At 44.7% G+C, this 23,171-nt stretch overlaps 2 protein-coding genes across 5 annotated transcripts in view; one reads left to right on the forward strand and one right to left on the reverse strand.

Annotated features, from left to right (window-relative positions):
• Positions 1-11,516, reverse strand: part of NLN (neurolysin) — a 63,544-nt gene extending 52,028 nt beyond the window's left edge. The window contains exons 1-3 of one of the 3 annotated variants that reach the window (XM_069963005.1): positions 11,295-11,516; positions 1,126-1,382; positions 64-212 (exon numbers count right to left, since the gene is read on the reverse strand). In XM_069963005.1, the coding sequence (XP_069819106.1) occupies positions 64-212; positions 1,126-1,354 (378 nt within the window). In that variant the 5' untranslated portion in view covers positions 1,355-1,382; positions 11,295-11,516. Of the gene's footprint in view, positions 1-63; positions 213-1,125; positions 1,383-4,316; positions 4,629-11,178 lie in introns of those variants that run through there. The other 2 variants (XM_069963004.1, XM_069963003.1) reach the window with 2 other exon arrangements.
• Positions 4,761-23,171, forward strand: part of SGTB (small glutamine rich tetratricopeptide repeat co-chaperone beta) — a 45,013-nt gene continuing 26,602 nt past the window's right edge. Inside the window, exons 1-3 of one of the 2 annotated variants that reach the window (XM_069963006.1) lie at positions 4,778-4,804; positions 21,529-21,623; positions 22,480-22,611. In XM_069963006.1, coding sequence (XP_069819107.1) covers positions 22,512-22,611 — 100 coding nt within the window. In that variant the 5' untranslated portion in view covers positions 4,778-4,804; positions 21,529-21,623; positions 22,480-22,511. Of the gene's footprint in view, positions 4,805-21,528; positions 21,624-22,479; positions 22,612-23,171 lie in introns of both variants that reach the window. The other variant, XM_069963007.1, reaches the window with a different exon arrangement.

The following is a 23,171-nucleotide window of genomic DNA, read 5'->3' on the forward strand; positions in this document are numbered from 1 at the left end:
GAGCTGTCGGCTTAGATACACATGCATGCTTAGATACTGCATATATTCCAAAATTGTACTTACATGTAAATGGAGAATGCGTCTAAATATGTCTTCCCTCATATTCATTTCAACGTCAAAATCAGAGAGCCTTTTATCAGCTTGTGTGCTGGCCATCCGCACCTCTCTGCTGGGCGATACATGCTGGGGAAAATCTAACATGCTTCGCTCCACTGTGGGAAAACCGTAATGAAAGTTATGTTTAGTATTAAAGGGGGTACTCCGGCGAAAATCTTTTTCATTCAAACCAACTGGTTTCAGAAAGTTATACTTATCAGTTGCTGTATATCCTGCAGGAAGTGGTGTATTCTTTCCAGTCTGACACAGTGCTCTCTGCTGCCACCTCTGTCCATGTCAGGAACTGTTCAGAGCAGGAGAGGTTTTCTATGGGGATTTGCTGCCGCTCTGGAAAGTTCAGGTCACAGACAAAGATGCCAGCAGAGAGCACAGCATCAGACCCGAAAGAATACACCACTTCCTGCAGGACATAAAGCAGCTGATAAGTATGGGAAGATTTGAGATTTTTAAATAGAAGTAAATTACAGATCTATATAACTTTCTGAAACCAGTTCATTTGAAAGAAAGATTTTTGCTGGACAACCTCTTTAGGTTTTTTTTTTATTATAGAACATCCTACTAAAATATCTAAAACACATGGGGTATCCTATTCTGCCTCATAGTATGTGTTACACTCAACTGGGGGAGATTTATCAAACACGGTGTAAAGTGAAACTTGCTCAGTTGCCCCTAGCAACCAATCAGATTCCACTTTTCTTTTTCCAAAGAGTCTGTGAGGAATAAAAAGTGGAATCTGATTGGTTGCTAGGGGCAACTGAGCCAGTTTCACTTTACACCATGTTTGATAAATCTCCCCCATATTGTATATTTATATACATAGCAGTTAGACCTCTGCTTTTAGAGCAGAGTGGTGGTTGATAACCTAGACAATGAACTGTCCACAATGGGAGGGAAAGTGCAGCATTGGGTGACAAGTTTACTAACTGAATGTATTAGCTAAAATATTTAATAAGTATAACTATATTTGCTGGGATGAGAATACCTTTAAAACACTATAATAACTATTACCTGCATACTCCAGCTCCAAGTCAGCTAAAACCTTGACAGTGTTTTCGTACGTGACTTTCTCCACCTCCAGCGCAGCTACTGCATCGTATACACGCTTGGTCCTTGTTATAAGCTCTTCTGTCCTGGTGTGAATATCCTCCGGTGACAAGTCCCACCGCAGAAGGTTTTTGTTGGCCACCATGTTAGAAGCCATTCTCACGGATTTGGGAAGTTCGGAGCCCAACGTCATTTTAAAGAGAAATCTTCTGCTCTGTAACCTGTGGATGGGGAAGAGTTAACAGATTTTATAATTATTATTGTACTGTGACCAATGACAAGTCAGGCCGGATGGGAAGTGTGGGATAACCCCTATAGACAGTCGCCTCTGCAATAAACCACCTCAGGGCTATACCCCACACACATTGCACACAGCAAAGTAAAGAGGTACTCCGGTATCACATCATCCTAAAACATATAACACCCATGACAGGAAGTTGTATAGTTCTTTTAATCTGGTATTGTCTCCAGTTCCCTTGCTCCTCCCTCTCTCCCTACAGAACACACGATTCTCTGCTGTTTTAGGGTTATCTGAGTTATATCCTTGGCCCCTGAGAGATGTCATTAAATATGACCAGCCCCAAAAGCCTACATCTCCCTGTCATGTACATACATATCTTTTTTGAAAAATTTAAATAACAAGGCATGTTTACGGCACGCTGAGCAGCGCCACAAGCAGAGGGGTAGGCAGTGAATACAGCAGCTTTTACAGACTTGATGTGTGGGGAAAGTTTGCTGCAGCTCTGGACAAGGAATTGTCAGGAGTGCTGCAGAAAGGGAGTGAGCAAAGTCGGAGGGCTGTATTGGAAAGCAATGCATTCTGGGGATTGTAGTACTGAGCACATTATCTCTCACTGGAAGAGACCCACAAACACACACACATTTAAAAAAAATTTTTTAATAAAATAAGCATTTTATTAATATGTTACAAAATAAATAAAAATTAATTTTAATAAATGCTTATTTCATAAGGAACGGACTATAAACAGAGAACAGGTCGCAAAGATAAGACTGAGATTTCTCCTCTTTTCAAATCCACTCCTGGCTTTGGCTGAAAAAAATCTGTAAAATAATCTGTCACACATCTTTTGGTGTAATAGGGCCTTAAGTATATACAAGTACTATCATAATATTACATGTCATCAGTGAATGCCCAGATACATACAACTACAAGTCCCAGCATGCAATAACATCCCATTAGTGATTGCCATAACATATAGTGCTGCAAGTCCAAGTATGCTATAAGATGCCATCAGTGACTGGCCTGGTATATAGAACTACAAGTCCCAGCATGCAATAAGAAATCAGAATTAGAAATATAATTACACAGAACTACAAGTTCCAGCATGCAATTAGATGCCATCCGTGAATGCCATAGTATACAGTATACTGCTGCAAGTCCAAGTATACAATAACATACCATCAGTGACTGGACAGGTATATAGAACTACAAGTCCCATAATACAGTAAGATGCCATCAGTGAATGGCCTGGTATAAAGAACTACATATCCAAGTCCCAGCATGCAATAACAGGTCATCACTAGGTGCTCAGGTATACGGAACTACAAGTCCCATTGCATCATTGTTGGATGCCCAGGTTTATAAAACTACAAGTCCCAGCAAGCTTCACGATGACAGCTGTGATTGGCCTGGAATATAGAACTGCAAGTCCCAGCAAGCTACAAGTTACCAGCAGTGAATGGCCAGGTGTATAGTACTACAAGTCCCAGCAAGCTACACAATGACAGAAGTGAATGGCCTGGTATATAGGACTGCAAGTCCCAGCAAGCTACAAGATGCCAGCAGTGAATGTCCTGGTGTATAGTACTACAAGTCCCATAATACAGTAAGATGCCATCAGTGAATGGCCTGGTATAAAGAACTACATATCCAAGTCCCAGCATGCAATAACAGGTCATCACTAGGTGCTCAGGTATACAGAACTACAAGTCCTATTGCATCATTGTTGGATGCCCAGGTTTATAAAACTACAAGTCCCAGCAAGCTACAAGATGCCAGCAGTGAATGGCCTGGAATATAGAACTGCTAATCCCAGCAAGCTACAAGATGCCAGCAGTGAATGGCCTGGTGTATAGTACTACAAGTACCAGCAAGCTGCAAGATGCCAGCAGTGAATGGCCAGGTGTATAGTACTACAAGATACCAGCAGTGAATGGCCTGGTGTATAGTACTACAAGTCCCAGCAAGCTACAAGATGCCAGCAGTGAATGGCCTGGTGTATAGTACTACAAGTACCAGCAAGCTGTAAGATGCCAGCAGTGAATGGCCAGGTGTATAGTACTACAAGATGCCAGCAGTGAATGGCCAGGTGTATAGTACTACAAGTCCCAGCAAGCTACAAGATGCCAGCAGTGAATGGCCAGGTGTATAGTACTACAAGTCCCAGCAAGCTACAAGATACCAGCAGTGAATGGCCTGGTGTATAGTACTACAAGTACCAGCAAGCTGTAAGATGCCAGCAGTGAATGGCCAGGTGTATAGTACTACAAGATGCCAGCAGTGAATGGCCAGGTGTATAGTACTACAAGTCCCAGCAAGCTACAAGATGCCAGCAGTGAATGGCCAGGTGTATAGTACTACAAGTCCCAGCAAGCTACAAGATGCCAGCAGTGAATGGCCAGGTGTATAGTACTACAAGTCCCAGCAAGCTACAAGATGCCAGCAGTGAATGGCCAGGTGTATAGTACTACAAGTCCCAGCAAGCTACAAGATGCCAGCAGTGAATGGCCAGGTGTATAGTACTACAAGTCCCAGCAAGCTACAAGATGCCAGCAGTGAATGGCCTGGTGTATAGTACTACAAGTCCCAGCAAGCTACAAGATGCCAGCAGTGAATGGCCAGGTGTATAGTACTACAAGATACCAGCAGTGAATGGCCAGGTGTATAGTACTACAAGTCCCAGCAAGCTACAAGATGCCAGCAGTGAATGGCCTGGTGTATAGTACTACAAGTCCCAGCATGCAATAAGATATCATCGCTAGGTGCTCAGGTATATAGAGTCCCAGCATGCAACAAGATGACATCCCATCAGGTGCTCAGCTATGTAGAACTACAAGTCCCAGCACACCAGACCAACCTAATGCTTTGTCATTGGCAACTACAAGTCTCAGAATTGCCCGTCCCCATGCGGTACCTGCAGAAGGTGTTCACACACAGCCGTGCCGCATACATGACCAGGGCAGCTCACTGTGCACTCCCAGGCATGGCTCCCCACCACATGTCAAGGACATGCCGGCAGCCATATTATGTATGGGCAAGTCTCCCTAGTAACCAGGGCAAACAATGCCTGCAGCCTCAGTACAAAGCATTCAGTACAGTGACATTTACAGCAGCTTCTAACTGATGTCGCTTTAGCTTCAATACTCTGCATATAACGTGTAACCCAAGCTGCTCGCACTACAGAGCTCCTCACACACTGCCCTCATTGTTCGGCCATACTGTGCAGTCTTATTGCCCTCAGTTAACATGGCGGCAGAAGAACAGAAGCAGGCAGTGGCTAACTCAATCCAATAAGCACATCCTGGTCTAGAGCGCCATCTAGTGGTAAAGGACAGTATAGCAGGAGGCTTGTGACGTAGTGATGGATGAGGAAGGGGGGTCTCCAACCACCACTACTCCCAGGTGAGGGCTGGCTGGGAGTGGTAGTTCCACTTTGGAGAGCTACAGGTTGGAGATCACTGATGTACAGTATCTCCTGCTGTGGAGCAGTGATGGAGCATTATGTTGCAGGGTAAGTATATAGATTGTTTTTATGTTTTGCAGAAGGGGGTGCTGTCTACCTACTGTGGGGTATATACCATACTGGTAACTTCTAAGTGCAAAGTCCAGAGCCCAAAGCTCATCATCACTCAGATTGGTCCAAGAATTGCTTCTCCAAGAATATAAGCACCTGACATATACAAGAGTCAATGCATTGTGACTACTCATGGTGTTCTTATTCATGGTCATACTACCATTATACCTGGTGCCCAATTTATAGGGGTAGTGATCACTTGTAATGTAGTGATGTATGAAGCATATAACAATACCTGCGAAGTGATTGCAGTCCTGACTTCCTTGCTGTCTGTGTCCAGCTATCATTTGCAGGTCATGAGGTCAGTGGTGTGTAGTAGAGATGAGGGGACCATCGGACTTTTGGTCCAATGGCATTGGCGCTCTCTCGCCATGCCTGTGATCCCGGCCGCATAGTTGCGCTCCTGCGAATATGCGACCAGGGTATTCCAGGGATTTCAACATCGATTCCCTGGAATATCCTGGCCGCATATTCCCGGGAGCGCAACTATGCGGCCAGGATCACAGGCATGACGAGAAAGCGAACTGCTTTCGGACCAAAAGTCCGAACAGTTCGCTTATCTCTAGTGTTTAGCAGGCAGTATAATTTATGGCCATTCTATAAAACATGCCGCCCTTCAGAGGCTCTACAAATCTGAGCAATACACTAATTTTGCCTCATGGCGGAAACATCCCTGGATGCAGCTCTAGGCTATGTTCACACACCGTGAACAACCGACCGTTCCGTGACCCCGGCCAGGTCACGGAACGGTCGATCTCTGCCCGGATCATCGCGGCCGGTACAGGCCGGATGATTTGTCCGGCCGCAGAGCTCTGATGCGGGCGCATCAGCGCGCGCCGGTATCAGAGCTTCCCCCTGCACACTATGGAGTGAGCGGCCGCTCGCTTCATAGTGTGAACTGACAGGGTTTCCTACTGCCACAATTCATTGAATTGCGGCCGCAGAAAACTGACATGTCAGTTACTTGCGGGGCTGCACGGGATCCCGGCCGGAGCGTATACGATGTGTATACGCTCCAGCTGGGATCCCATTTAAACTAAGGCATTGTTCCACCCCTCAAAAACTACGGCCGTTGTTGCCATTGGCAACAACGGCCGTAGTTTTACGTAGTGTGAACATAGCCCTAGGGAGTCCCGGAAAACATAAGTACAGCCTATGGCCTAAGCCTGTATCTATATTTTTAGGGACTCCATAGGGCGGCATTCAACCTCATCCCTAGTTAGCACTGTTACCTTGCAGTACTGGGGTCCTGGGTTCACTTCCCACCAGGCACCAATTTGTATGTTCTCCCTGGTTTCCTCCACACTCCAGTAAGGCTGGGTTCACACTATGTTTTTGCAAACCGTTTTTTTTTTTTTTATCCGTTTTATGCAAAAAACGGATGGAAAAAACGGATTCATGTGTGTGCATCCGTTTTGATCCGTTTTTCCATTTAATTCCATTATTAATAAAAGGATCAAAGCGCATCCGGTTTTTTTAAAGGACACAAAAATAAGGTTAACTACTTTTTTGTGTTCTTTAAAACAACTGATCCGTTTTTTAATAATTTTCCGTTTTTTATAATCGAATTCAATGGAAAAACGTATCAAAACGGATACACACATATCTGTTTTTTCCATCCGTTTTTTGCAAAAAACGGATGAAAAAAACGGATTGTTAAAACGTAGTGTGAACCCAGCCTAAGCCCAGCCCAGTGTGGGCTCGAGTCCGATCGCTCAGTATTCCAATACCTGTAGCTGCAGAAGTTGGATATTGCCCTAGAGAGTTCTAGAAAACATGGATATGGCCTGTAGCTGTATCCATGTTTTCCCGGACTCCCTAGAGCGAGCAAGTGGATTTGAGCATGCGGGCGCTCATCTCTAGTGCTAACCACTTGGTGCTGGCCATTTCTTTTATTGAACAAAAATTTATAAATAAAACCTTTTTTCTTTTTTTTTTTTGGCATGTCTTTTTGGGCCGTTTATTGGGCCAAAGGTGTGTAGCGTGTAAACTCCAGGATACACTGATACAGCCATAAACTATAGGTGTAGTTAATCTGTTCATATATGTAACCCTTCTCTCCCAGGACAGAGAGTGCTGCATGTATGTGCCCACATCTGCCCTGCTCATTCTTTCATGCTCCTTGCAGTCTCTGTCAGTCCTTGTGTTTCCCATCCTCTCCATTCCTGCTATATTGTGCCTGCACTTACACTCAGCTATACACACTGCTGTTAATGTGCCTGCACTTACACTGAGCTATACACACTGCTGCTATATTGTGCCTGCACTCACACTCAGCTATGCACACTGCTGCTATAATGTGCCTGCACTTACACTCAGCTATACAAACTGCTGCTATAATGTGCCTGCACATACACTCAGCTATACACACTGCTGCTGTACTGTACCTGCACTCACACTAGGCTATACACACTGCTGCTATAATCTGCCTGCACTCACACTCAGCTATACACACTGCTGCTATAATGTACCTGCACTCACACTCAGCTATGCACACTGCTGCTATAATGTGCCTGCACTTACACTGAGCTATACACACTGCTGCTATAATGTGCCTGCACTCACACTCAGCTATACACATTGCTGCTATAATGTGCCTGCACTTACACTCAGCTATACAAACTGCTGCTATAATGTGCCTGCACTCACACTAAGCTATACACACTGCTGCTATACTGTGCCTGCACTTACATTCAGCTATACACACTGCTGCTATACTGTACCTGCACTCACACTAGGCTATACACACTGCTGCTATAATCTGCCTGCACTCACACTCAGCTATACACACTGCTGTTATTCTGTGCATGCACTTACACTCAGCCATTCACACTGCTGTATAGAAAAGTTTCTGTCACTGTCCTCCTGCACAGCTCTGTGATTCTCACTTTCTGATCGGTCCATGCTGAACACACACACCCTCCCCACACCCTTCTCCATTGTTGTCATGTGACCACACAGATCTCTGACAGCAGCCCTGCTTCTCTATTCTAGCCTGTTGTACTACGCTACTGCATTATGGGGATCTGCAGTTCCATCCTGTATCTACAAACTGCTGCTAATTTCCATTCTTATGCACTTACTATACATTATACACCACATGCTGATTGCTATACTGTACAGTAACTTATAATATCACATATTCAGCTGTTTCTTAATGTTTGTTTCATTTGTCTTACATGTTATTCAAAATAAAAAATCATTGTTCTTGGGGTGTGGAACTAATTGTCTGCATTTTAATGATTTCGTATGGGGAAATGTGCTTTGGTTTATGAGTGATTTGGATTAAAAGCATGGTCCTGGAACGAATCATGCTCGTAATCCAAGGCACCAGTGAATATCATAAATTTATTACTTGCATGAGAATAAAATGGTTACACATTAATATCTATTGTATAATATAACATGATCTGTTCACTCCCTACATCACAGGAATCTAGAATGAATGGTACCCAATCACTGTCAGGTAATGGAATATAAAGAGTTAACAGATGCAACTAATCGAGTAGCAGCAGGGAGGGGGCTCTTCACACTGGACCTATTGTGACTAAGGGGCTGTGATTGTCAGCGAGACGCCTCCCTCTGACACTGTCAGCTCCGCACACTCCACAGGCTGCTGCAGGTGCACACGGTAAGGGATGCTGCTGCTGCCGCTGGGTGATGGGTGCCCACTCTACCATCTTACCTATGTGCTCTGGAAATGATAGAGTTAAAAATTCCAGCTCCCATAGATGGTGACAGTAATATATCAGGTTGACATCCTCATCATATTATCCTTTTAACTATATATTTTCCAGAGTGCCTCTATGCCATTCATAACATAGTGATGATCAGGGCCCAGTATCTGTGTCACATAGCAGAATAAACCTCACAGCCTTCCTATGGTGAATCCCTCGTAGCCTGGTGTATGTGGTGCTGAGGAGATTGCATGCATGTGACGATGTGTATGATGTAATACTGGACGATACATGTCGACTATGGTCAGGACTATGGACTATGGCAGGGATGCTGCCTTCTCCACAAAGTGATTGTGCATTGCATAGGAAAAGCCCTGTCCTACTTATTTGTTGCAAGGTTGTTGTGTATGGAATACTAAGTGCACGAACCCCTGAGTACTGCATATCTATCTATCTATCTATCTATCTATCTATCTATCTATCTATCTATCTATCTATCTATCTATCTATCTATCATCCATGTATCATCTATCTATCTATCTCTATCTATCTATCTATCTATCTATCTATCTATCTATCTATCTATCTATCTATCTATCATCCATGTATCATCTATCTATCTATCTATCTATCTCCCTCCTATCTTCTATCTATCTATCTATCTATCTATCTATCTATCTATCTATCTATCTATCTACCTACCTACCTACCTATCTATCTATCTATCTATCTATCTATCTATCTATCTATCTACCTACCTACCTATCTATCTATTTATATATCTATCTCTCTTCTATCTATCTATCTACCTATCTATCTATCTATCTATCTATCTATCTATCTATCTATCTCCTATCTATCTATCTATCTATCTATCTCCTATCTATCTACCTATCTATCTATCTATCTATCTATCTATCTATCTATCTCCTATCTATCTATCTATCTATCTATCTCCTATCTATCTATCTATTTATCTATCTATCTATCTATCTATATACCTATCTATCTATCTATCTATCTCCTATCTATCTATCTATCTATCTATCTATCTATCTATCTATCTATCGATCTATCTATTTACTATCTATCTATCTATCTATCTATCTATCTATCTATCTATCTATCTCCATCTATGCTATTTACCCGCTTTATTATGGGTATGGGTACAGACTTACTATTTTTGTTGCCAACTGTGAAGTGAATTGAGAATTGGGGTTCTTTACATGCGAGGCCTGATACACATGGACTGCTGTTCAGCTCTACAACTCAGGTTCTTCCACCTATAAATCACTCAGTATTCTAAGGGGGAATATGGTGCATGGGGCAGCATGCAATGTAAACATGGACGTACAGCAGAGACCTATGGGATATAATGGATTGTTTATTTGGGACCCCACAACACAGATCCCTAGTCCACTTGGTACATGGGAGCTTGCTTACTGATCCTAAGGTTAGGTTTCAGCCTTATGTGGTGATATACTAGTTGGTGTAAGCTCAGCCATGTTAGTTGTTGTGACGTCAGTGCTAGTCCAGCACACAGGTGGGATGTTGAAACCTGCTTGTTTTGTATGGCTAGCTCTATTCCCCAAAATGGTCGGTAACCTTCCGGGTTGTTGTGGTCCCTTGAGCTCTTGTCATGGCAACTGACCCACCTGGATTGTGGGTACAGCCACCCACAGAAGGGCGAAAAATTACCCAAGGTGTGAGGTGGTGTTTGTGTATAGGTGCAGGTGCGAGTAGAGAAGTCCCGTCCGTTGATATAAAAATATAACAACTTTAGGCTAGGTTCACACTACGTAAGTTTCCGGCCGTTGCGCGCTCCGTGAATAAGCGGCCGGAGATTTACGTAGTTTGCGTACAATGGAAAGTATACGATCTACGGCTGCACAGTTCACACTACGTAAGAACTTACGCCCGGATCGTATGCGGCGCCGTAAAAAATGAACCAGACCATTGTTTTGGGACGGAAATGCTGTAACTTACGGCCGTAGCGTAACATGCGGTCCCGTACGGAGTGGTGATTTCTTCTTTTTTACACTTTGATTTGCCGATCCAAAAGGTTCTGTGGGGTGTCCGGGGCTAGCCGAAGATATCCAAGTAAAAGACCGCTGTCAGATCGCTACGTACGGTGCTCGGGAAGCGTATGTAGCTTACGGGCGTAAGTTCGCGGACCCTACGTAGCCGGCCGCAACTTGCGTAAATCCCGGCCGGAGTTTTACACGTATATGTCCGGCCGCGAAAAATATGCGTCCGGACATATACGTAGTGTGAACATAGCCTTACTGTAGAGCTTTGCAGTATGACAGTACACGTTTTACAGATGATAATCCTGATACAGACATCAGTGCTGGACTTAGTGCTTGAGGTAGGTGCTTGAGAGGAGTAGAAGAAGTAGTTGAAGTAGTTCTTTTAGAAAGTAGAGAGGAGAGGAGTTTGCTAAAGGAGCCCCAACCCAGTGTAGCCTTGTACTCTGCCGGAACCTTGGTAGATATCTTTAGTAGTGAAGTGTTACTCATACTCACGTTAAGACTTTGACTGCTTCTGTCCCCTGGTATCATAGAACCCGTCCCAGTAGGGTAGTATGAGCCCCAGCTGTGGTTATCTGGGTGTAGCTAGATGTCCGAGGTGTCCCAGTTACCTGCACTGCGCAGTAGGATATGTAGACCTTTATGGTATCTTTGTCCTACTAAGACCAGCTCCTATCTCTTCAGGAGTCTGTCCTGCACTTTTTAGACATATTCCTGGGGTGGGCTAGGGTGTTCCTTGGTGGCTCCCATCCCTTACTTGTGCTCAGCACTGCATAGTGTAAGCAGTAGTTGCTTTTAAAGAACTGTGGGTCTCTTGCTGCATCTGTTCACACTGAACGCTAGACTCAACTGAACTAACTGACTTCCTCCCACACTGAGCTAACTCCTCCTACAGAGGGTGAGTGTAGAAAGTAAAGACAGGATAGGTTGAAAAAGTGGTCAGCACATAACACATGGTACACATAAACATTCACCCATTGCATTATTCTGCTGTGCATTAGTATTTTTAGGTAGCCTACTATGCCCTAATTCTAATACTGTTTTTATTTTGTTGCTACACCCCTCCATTCCTGAGCTATAGGAAATTTATTTAGCTGACTATCTGTATCTGTATCTTTTCACCAAATAGTTAGATGGGCGGAAACCTTATTTAAGAAGGGTGTGGCTGCTAGGCCAAGGGAAGGTTGTGTCTTGGATGAGCCTGATTCATACCCCACAGCCCTGAGAACAAGGGGGTTTAAAGCCTTCCATTCGAATGGAGCCACACTGGTCATTGTCTATGGAGGCTGCCGGTGATGTACATGACTGTCCCCAACAATCCTATCGATAACTAGAGCAGCAGCGCGAAAACATGACCACAGTTCCATTGTGACTGGAGACTTAGGGCCCTATTCCACAGTAACGATAATCGGCCGGATCGGCCCCATTTGGCCCGATTCGGCCGATTATCGTTCGGTTAAATAGAGAGAACAATCTGATCGTTCATTTAGGGCCAGACCTAAAATCATTGTTCCCCCACCGCACATCGCTACGGTTGAATAGCGGTGCGCGGCGGGCGACCGACGATTTGACAAGCAGCAGCATCATACATTACCTGTCCAGGCTTCTTCTCCGTGCTGTCTTCATCCCCGGGTCCCGCGCGCTCCATCTTCAGAATGGCCGGTCAGCTGACGGAGCGCTCAGCCAATCACAGGCCGGGACCACCGTGGCCTGTGATTGGCTGAGTGTGGCCTGTCAGCTGACCGGCCATTTTGAAGATAGAGCCTGTATAAGGGCCCTATTCCACCTGACGATTATCGTTTGCATAATCGTTAACGATTAACGATCTCAAACGACCGCTATTGCGAAAGACCTGAAAATGTTCACTCATTTCCATGGAATGATAATCGTTACTTATGATCGTAATTGCGATAGCTTTTCTTCGCTATTTATTCGACCGAACGATGTCTTATTCAATGTGAACGATTTGTGAACGTTTTGCGAACGAGCAACGATAAAAATAGGTCCAGGTCTTATAAAGCGATCAACGATTTCTGGTTTGGTCGTTAATTGTTAACTGCATTTCAACCGAACGATTATTGTTTAGATTCGAACGATTTAACGATAATCTGAACGATAATCGTCCGGTGGAATAGGGCCCTAAGCCTATGGAGGACACTGGGGGTGGGGTATAATCACATGCTCCTCCATGTCGGCCATCTTATGGATAGAAACACCACAGAGCAGGGCAGCACAGCCTGGAGGAGAAGAGTCTGATTTTAGCTCTATGAGGTACACAGGGAGCTGCTGTCAGTATATACAGTGAGTACACTTACTAATACTGTACACCAGGGGCGTAGCTAGGGGTTCAGTCTAGGGGGGGCGAGTGAGTCTCAGTGGGCCCCCAACCGATTGTTACCCATAGGGAACCTCAGTAGATGACAATGCTTTCTGAATAATAAAGGGTATTTCCCACTACATTATTCATAGTGAGCAGGGACTGAGAACAGTGGAAAAGACTTTCTACATTTCACAGATATAACCGTGTAAAAATTAAAGGGGCTATCCAGCATTACAAAAACATAGCTGCCTTTTTCCAGAAACAGCACCACTCTCCTCCAAAGCTTGGATGTGGTAGTGCAGCTCAGTTCCACTAAAAGAGAATGCAAGCAAGTTGTAATACCACAAAAAACATAGAGGAAGCTATGGCGTAGTGTTTGTTTTCTAATTAGCCATCCATCCTTCTATCTGTTTATTTCATATCTATCTGTCTAATATCTGCACCATAGCTGATGATCAATGACCAAATTAGCAACATCCGAAGGTTATACCGGCAGCAGGGCCGCCATCAGGAATTTCGGGGCCCCATACAACCAAAGTGTCTGGGCCCCCCACATTAATAAAAAAAAAAAAATTGTGTGTTTGCCCCACGCCTTGCTGGGAGGTATAATTTGGTTCAGATCAATTCTAGAGAACTGGCTCATATACCCCATTTTCCCCAGTGGCTTAAAATGTAACCTCTGTTATACAGTTATAAAATTGTAGAAATTAAATGTGAACAAGGTGCAATTCAAACAGACACTTACTTGTATAGCTGCCTCTTGTGCTCTGTATGCAGTGCATTATATTCACCCCTGCAACGTACAATTTATAGCGTGTCTACAAGCCCAGCGGGGCTCATTATGATGGAGACTAAAACTTATACAAGAGTGGGGTAGGGGTTCCCCTGTATTCAGAATGCTGTTGAGTACTAGGCAATGCCCCGTTTGGGGTTATTGAATTTCGAGGGTCTGGGGGGCTGTTTGATTTGTATATGTTCACCAATATCCCCCCCGGTATGCTCACTAACATAGAATATGTTGATAAGGCTAATATAATGAGGCTGTTCCATGTTAGTGAGCATATACAAATCATCCCCCCCCCAGGCAGACTAGTTTAGCTCACCCAAGCCAGTGATAGCGAATACATGGCGGTGAGAACGCTTTCTAGGAGATCCTGTTTGTGCAGCAGAGGTGTCTTTATCCTGCTCTGCATAGACCCTCGAAATTCAATAATCCCAGATGGGGCATTGCCTAGCACTCAACAGCATTCTGAATACAGGGGAACCCCTACCCCACTCTTGTATAAGTTTTAGTCTCCATCATAATGAGCCCCGCTGGGCTTGTAGACACGCTATAAATTGTACGTTGCAGGGGTGAATATAATGCACTGCATACAGAGCACAAGAGGCAGCTATACAAGTAAGTGTCTATTTGAATTGCACCTTGTTCACATTTAATTTCTACAATTCTATAACTGTATAACAGAGGTTACATTTTAAGCCACTGGGGAAAATGGGGTATATGAGCCAGTTCTCTAGAATTGATCTCACACACAGACACCAGCACACATGTATACACACATACAGACACCAGCACACCAGGGCACGATGAAGTTTGAACTTCTGCAACCTGGAGAAATCACCTGATATCACCTGCAGTCCTATGTAAAACCACATAACACAGTGGTATCTCTGAGTACAGATAATGTAGTAGATTTCACCTGCAGTCCTATGTAACAGCACAGATAACACAGTGATACCTCTGAGTATAGATCATGTAGTAGATGTCACCTGCAGTCCTATGTAACAGCACAGATAACACAGTGATATCCCTCTGAGTACAGATAATGTAGATGTCACCTGCAGTCCTATGTAACACCACAGATAACACAGTGATATCTCTGAGTACAGATAATGTAGTAGTCACCTGCAGTCCTATGTAACACCACAGATAACACAGTGATATCTCTTGAGTACAGATAATGTAGTAGCTGTCACCTGCAGTCCTATGTAACACTACAGATAACACAGTGATATCTCTGAGTACAGATAATGTAGTAGTCACCTGCAGTCCTATGTAACACAACAGATAACACAGTGATATCTCTGAGTACAGATAATGTAGTAGCTGTCACCTCGGGGCGCCCCTACTAAATGATGTTCTACAAAATAAGAAAAGTGTCATACAGGGACTCACAGGTGACGTCTTCTTTGATCTGAGGCGTCACTTTCCCTTTTCCTCTCCATCCGGCCCAGACCTCCATGATGATTCCTTCCAGATACGTTTCATCCCCTTAGAACCTGCGAGACAAACAATTTAGGCTCCGCACATTTCTAGCAACTTCCTTTCCTTTCTCCCCCCTGTAGGCTCCCATAGTAACTGCGCTGTGTGGGATGTCCCCTGTATGTAGGATCCCCTGCTGTGCCCCCTGTATGTAGGATTCCCAGCTGTGCCCCCATGAGCTAATAATGCCCCTAGAGGTGGCCCCCATGAACTAATAATGCCCCCAGAGGTACCCCCATGCACTAATAATGCCCCCAGAGATGCCCCCATGAGCTAATAATGCCCCCAGAGGTGCCCCCATATACTAATAATGCCCCCAGAGGTGGCCCCATATACTAATAATGCCCCCAGAGGTGCCCCCATATACTAATAATGCCCCCAGAGGTGCCCCCATATACTAATAATGCCCCCAGAGGTGCCCCTATATACTAATAATGCCCCCAGAGGTGCCCCTATATACTAATAATGCCCCCAAAGGTGCCCCCATATACTAATAATGCCCCCAAAGGTGCCCCCATGAACTAATAATGCCCCCAGAGGTGCCCCCATGAACTAATAATGCCCCCAGAGGTGCCCCCCATATACTAATAATGCCCCCAGAGGTTCCCCCATGAGCTAATAATGCCCCCAGAGGTGCGCCCATACACTAATAATGCCCCCAGAGGTGCGCCCATACACTAATAATGCCCCCAGAGGTGCCCCCATATACTAATAATGCCCCCAGAGGTGCCCCCATATACTAATAATGTCCCCAGAGGTGCCCCCATACACTAATAATGCCCCCAGAGGTGCCCCCATACACCAATAATGCCCCCAGAGGTGCCCCCATACACCAATAATGCCCCCAGAGGTGCCCCCATATACCAATAATGCCCCCAGAGGTGCCCCCATATACTAATAATGCCCCCAGAGGTGCCCCCATACACCAATAATGCCCCCAGAGGTGGCCCCATATACTAATAATGCCCCCAGAGGTGCCCCCATACACCAATAATGCCCCCAGAGGTGCCCCCATACACCAATAATGCCCCCAGAGGTGCCCCCGTAGACCAATAATGCCCCCAGAGGTGCCCCCATATACTAATAATGCCCCCAGAGGTGCCCCCATACACCAATAATGCCCCCAGAGGTGGCCCCATATACTAATAATGCCCCCAGAGGTGCCCCCATACACCAATAATGCCCCCAGAGGTGCCCCCATACACCAATAATGCCCCCAGAGGTGCCCCCGTAGACCAATAATGCCCCCAGAGGTGCCCCCATACACTAATAATGCCCCCAGAGGTGCCCCATATACTAATAATGCCCCCAGAGGTGCCCCCATATACTAATAATGTCCCCAGAGGTGCCCCCATACACCAATAATGCCCCCAGAGGTGCCCCCATACACTAATAATGCCCCCAGAGGTGCCCCCGTAGACCAATAATGCCCCCAGAGGTGCCCCCATACACTAATAATGCCCCCAGAGGTGCCCCCATATACTAATAATGCCCCCAGAGGTGCCCCCATATACTAATAATGCCCCCAGAGGTGCCCCCATATACTAATAATGCCCCCAGAGGTGCCCCCATATACTAATAACGCCCCCAGAGGTGCCCCCATGGACTAATAATGCCCCCAGAGGTGCCCCCAAACACTAATAATGCCCCCAGAGGTGCCCCCATACACTAATAATGCCCCCAGAGGTGCCCCCATACACTAATAATGCCCCCAGAGGTGCCCCTAAAAAAACAAACATCCTACTCACCTAATCCGCGCTGTGCAGGCAGCAGCTCTTCCTCCTCCTCTTCGGGCTCCATCTTGCGAGCCGCAGGGACGGGACTTCCGGCAGACGTGATGACGTCACATCATCACGCCTGCCGGAGGGGCACATGACCACGGCCCGGCCTCCCATAGGCTGCTGGTATGAAGTGCCGGCAGCCTATGGGAGAGAATACAGGAGGAGGACGCTGACAGGTCCTTCTCCTGTATTCTGATCGCTTTAATGTTCCGCCCGCTGTGCGGGCGGAACATTAAAGCGATCAGTGCATCCCGAGAAGCTGCGTGGCCGCAGCTTTTCGGGATGCTCAAAAACAGTTGGCAAGGGGGGCCGTGCGGGCCCCCCTAGCGTAGCGGTCGGGGGGCGGCGGCCGGCGGGCCCACCGGGCCCCCTACCGTGTCTCTTAGGGTCCGGGCCCCATACGGCAGTACCACTTGTACTGCCCTATCGGCGGCCCTGACCGGCAGTACAAATAGAGTAAATGTATAGTACAAATGCTGGGTAATAACAATAAATAGTCCCATACAGTCTATGGCTGGGTTCACACTATGTATATTTGAGGCTGTATTTGGTCCTCATGTCAGGTCCTCATAGCAACCAAAACCAGGAGTGGATCGAAAACACAGAAAGGATCTGTTCACATAATGTTGTAATTGAGTGGATGGCCGCCATATAACGGTAAATAACTTCCATTATTTCAATATAACAGCCGTTGTTTTAAAATAACAGCAAATATTTGCCATTAAATGGCGGCCATCCACTCAATTTCAACATTATGTAAACAGATCCTTTCTGTGTTTTCAATCCACTCCTGGTTTTGGTTGCTATACAGCCTCAAATATACGTAGTGTGAACCCAGCCTAAGGCAACTATACTAAATAATCTATATACAAAAAAGCCAGACTACTGCAACATAACTAAATGGAATAATTACTTTATTAATCCATAGAAACAATACATGACAATACATGGAAAATGTAGGAGAAGACAGTCCCGATAATCATGGGGTACAGGGCATATGAAAACAGACAAATTATGCCTCTATGTAGTATTTAGAAGGTAGACCCTCCCTGTGCACCCCCATATAGTAGTCAGGCCCCTCTGTACCTTCATGTTGAAATTCAGCTTCTCTGTGCATCCATATGGCAGCTAGGCCTTCTGTGCCCCAATATAGTAATTATTTAGTAAGTATTCCCCATGCAGCCACCCCCTCCCCCCCCGCAGTAATATCCCTGGTAATCCTGGTGGTTAGACAACTCCACCACAACCACCACCACCACTGTACACTGTACCTCCAAATTAAGTACCCCCTTTTCAGTTAGCCAGCACATCCTATACCCCAACCATAATAGATAACATCCTCCTCAGGAGTTAGCCCCACCCACATAGGTCTCCTCCTCTATAACTGAGAAAAAAAGCCATACTTACCTGCTGTGTGGTTGCAGTACTGTAAACTTCTCATGTCAACTCTCTCCCTGCACAACTGACATCACTCATGTACCACAGCTCTAAGAGAGGGAACGGCCTCTTGTGGCCACAACAGTGATTGGCAGGGTGGGGAGCCAATGCTCTCGCCTTGTCAATCACCCTGCTGCATTCAACTGTATGTTCTCCTCGCATACAAGCGCATACAACTAATTGTTCGGACACAACATTCAGTAGCCGTGTGGACCCCCCAGGAGTACTGGTTGCTGGCCAGGGGCCACCTACAGGCAATAGACATTTGTTAAGTCTGTGTGCAAAATCTTCAGTGGGCCCCCTGCCTGTGTGGGCCCTGGAGCGGCCGCCCCCTCTGCCCCCACTAAATTACGCTACTGCTGTACACTGACCTATTTTACTATAAAGTGGCCAAACCCTTTAAGTTGTATGCCCAAGAAGGGGGTGAAAAAAAGGCAGGACACCGCTACAGCCACACAACAGGGACCAGAGCTTGATGATACCATTGGCAGCAAGGGAACCAGGGAGGTAAGTGCATGTTATGGTTTTCATTCACCCCCTCCCTGGGCATATAACTTATAAGAGTCCTCCCAGTCGGCCAGGGAATAGCTCAACACAGAGCTGTAAGCAAAGATGTCCCAGAACTGTTACTTTACAGGGAATACAAATATTTACTAAAACAGACATGTCAAAAGTTTTCAAATCAACAGGTGTCAAAAAGTCTAGAGTGGGAAAGGTGTTTTATGGGGATTTGCTACTGCCCTGGACAGTTCTTTTTTTTTTACGAACAGAGGTGACAGCAGAGAGCACCATGTTAGACTAGAATATTTCTAAAGATAGTTGCCCTCGCATTTGATTGCTACAGATACAGGTCCTGGGATTCCTGCTGATTGTCTTTAAAGGGGTACTCTGGCCAAACAAAAACTGTTTCTTTCAAATCTACTGGTTTCAGAAAGTTATACAGATTGATAATGTACTTCTATTTAAAAAATCTCAAGTCTTCTAGTACTTATCAGTTGCTGTATGTTCTGCAGGAAGTGGTGTTTTCTTCCCAGTCTGACACAGTACTCTCTGCTGCCACCTCTGTCCATGACATGAACTGTTACTGCTTTGGACAGTTCTTGACATGGGCAGAGGTGGCAGCAGAGAGCACTGTGTCAGACTGGAAAGAATACACCAGTTCATGCAGGACATACAGCAGCTGATAAGTACTGGAAGACTTGAGATTTTTAAAAAGAAGTAAATTACAAATCTTTAACTTTCTAACACCAGTTGATTTAAAGGATTTTTTTTCTTTTGCCGGAGTACCCCTTTAAGGGGACACTGTTGGTTATCTATTTTATTGGTAGCCGACCCTTCAGGAGAAATCTAATATTACATGCCACCTCTCCTGCCTAGCAGCCTCTGTTCTGGTTGCATGAGGCAGTGCTGCATGGCTCTATGACACCCATATGCTATATCATGGGACAGTCCCCTGGCCAATAATCAAGAAAAACTAGGGAACATGGAGTTAAATTTCTGCCAGACCCAGGCTTTTTCTGGGGAAATATGAAACTGTGTATATTGTCTCCCTTACATGTTAAAACAACTACATGGCTAATACTACAAGCTTCTCATGACGTCCTGCTCCCCCCTGAACAGGGGAACGAGACATCATCGGAAGCTGGCAGAATAGGAGCAGGGACCATAAATCTGACAGTGGAAGCAGTGGGGTAAGCACTCTTTTATTGTGTTTTTTTTTTTTTTACTGATTTGCACATTGTAGACATAGTGAGCTTTAAACTTGGCGATATTGCCTTTTAAAGCATTCCGGTTGTTTTAGGTAAGCTGTTATGTGTGTGTACATGAAGAGAAGCATTATTTCTGGCCATTATGTATGCCACATAAGTTTTCCCCTCTGCAGGCTCCAACTCCCTGAGTTAGTGAATTGAGACAAGCCTCTGTGGTCCCCCATATCTCTATAGTACATAATCATAAGCAGCAGCATGGAGAACATTATAGAGCAGCACTGAACATTCTAAGCACTGGTGTGGAATCTAACACTTACTATTCTGGCTCTCTCCAGGCTCTCCCTTATCTCCATCCCCTCTGCATAGACTTCTATGGGCAGCATATAACTGATTTTTTGTGACCCAATAGTTCATCTCCTTTCTCAAAATGGACTTAAGCTGTTGCTCAGATTGAATGATGAGAGAAGGTTCCTATATATCTGAGAAGTGCAGGGTTCCTATATATCTGTGTACACTTGTGACTGTGCTTATAGTATCACTTATCTTGTTAAACAGAATGCAAGAACAGCAAACTGTATGTGTACATCTGCATATATGTACATCTACATAACAACCGTGATAGTATCAGTTCACCGACTGTAATAATTCGATTATCCTCGCTGTATTCCAATGCCTGGTAGCCAAATAAAACACTGTGATTGATCCCGACTCATTCTGGCTCAGACACACTGTGGATTCTCTCTGAAGAAGCTTTTCGGCATCCTCTATAACAGGATTTACTAATTGACTCTTTTGGTGAATGTTATACAGATACAGCTCCAGGGTCCTCTTCTCATCACTTAATCTCAGTCTTGGACTCAGTCCTCTTACTTCTGTAACACTCTGCCCATTAAGGAATTATATGTCATTTAGTCAGTCAGGAGTCTGTGTCCTTACAACATAATGCATGGGAAGAGGCAGAAAATTTATACCAGATGAAGGAGAACATTACTTTATTACTGTATGAGCCAAGATAAGCAGTTTTCACATTGACAATAGCAGAAAGAACATCACCTAAAGCTGACTGGAGGAGTTAGTATTTTCTGGGCATGGCAGGTTATCCATTCTTAGGTATAAAGGTTATGGACACGTTTGAACGCATTTTCTTTTCTACTTTTTACAATCAGTATTTTCCTCACTGGTCCTTTTTTTCGGTGAAGGAGCAGGACAGGTAAGTATACATCACTCACATGACTGACACAGCCCCGGCAGGATCTGAAATTATCAGTATATCCTGGACAACCCCTTTCAGGAACAAATACCTCTGACTTTACCAGTTTTTCCTGTCTTAATTAGGAACAGGTGTTTGTAGCAGAACTTTCCACTCAGTCTGGACTGTAGGCAGTCTTGGGTGAAACATCAAAACTCCACACAGTGCCATGATTGACCATGTATGTGGCCCAGATCTATCCTAAAGCAAGTAGTAACTGTAAAGTAGGTGTTGAGTAGCTTGTTATTACCAGGATAGCTGGTTCAGAGGCACTAAGAGGCAAGATCCTCTCTTTACTGTTACTTGAGCTTCTCAATAGTTCAGGCTTCAGTGGAAGTGGATTGGGTTGTGAAGCTTTGAAGAGGTAAAAGCACCTCTTTCTGTAAACACTATGGCAAGGTAACTGGTGGTAGGGTAATGCTGCAGTTTAGTTAGTTTAGAAGGTAGCAGGTAGCTGGACACTATGTAGGCCTAAGGCTAGCTGTGAGGCCAAGCAAAAAACCAGACGAAACAAAGGATAAATGCTCTCCTCTGGCTAATACAGAACTACAGAAAGTTCTATTCCTTTGGGATTGGTTTCCACCAGGAAATAGGTGGTTCTGGGAGACTCCTCTTTCTTGGCATACTTCACAATAATTTTGACCCTTGCAGTCTCAATATATCTCAGTGTATGCTTGTTTCACAATATTTGACAGTGTGACATGTAAAAAAGCATTACATACAAGAAATTTACAATATTCAAACACAATTTAAGACACTTAGCAAGATATTCCTCAGCCACATGACAACACTAGGCTGGGAGAGGAGTACTGGGACACTGCACATCCATATTACGGATGCAATTCCCAGTCCAACTTCAGGTCCAATGATCTGAATTGACATTTCTATAAATGAACATCAGATCAGGGTTTTATATTTCTGTATAGATCACTTTCATAAAGCTATTGGTTTATAATAAACCTGGGCTTGGTTTTTATATTGCATTATAATGTTTGTCAGAGAGCTCTTTCCTCTATTAAAGTCTGTGCTTGTTATAGTGATTTAGGTCTTGCCGGTCAGCTGAACTAATATGTCATCCATCAAGCATCTGGTGTATGCAGTCATCCAGTTCTTAAGAGAGCAGAGTCAGCGGGATGTCTACACGTCAGATGAGCAAGAAAGTTTGGAAGGTAAATAATTAACACGGTCAATATTGCGAGCATGCGAAATGTCATAAAGCTAAAGGGCCAAGCGGAGTACTTTATGTTAATGGATTCCTGAAGGGCTCGTACATTTATCTGCACTGCTGTATGTTCTCATGGCCTCTGCTGTGTAATAAGGATTCCGTAAGTTATAGACATGATCAGAGAAGGGAACACCGGGCTCATCGGACACCAGAGCCCGGCCATACAGATCAAGTTCACATACACTCATTGATAGAAGAAAAGAAAAATAATGCATCATGAAGGAGTTGTAATCGAATGGAACTTTCTTAGTGTCTTAGTTCTTAGTGTCCTTTGTATCTATATTAGGGGTCATGGACTGTATGCAATGGCCCCCAGATCATTACACCAGCAGTTGGGGCAGTATGTAGTTCCGCAGCTAGTGCAAACCAGAAGAGCCATGAATTTAATGGAATACAATACAGTGTATTTATTAGTGTATTTGTACAGTTAGGCTTGAGAACGTAACTGTATCTCTATTTGTGTGGTGCATTACCGCTCATGGACGTGCAGTTACTGTACGCTCT

This window comes from Dendropsophus ebraccatus, chromosome 3 (assembly GCF_027789765.1).
Source record: "Dendropsophus ebraccatus isolate aDenEbr1 chromosome 3, aDenEbr1.pat, whole genome shotgun sequence".
Taxonomy (NCBI): Eukaryota; Metazoa; Chordata; class Amphibia; order Anura; family Hylidae; genus Dendropsophus; species Dendropsophus ebraccatus.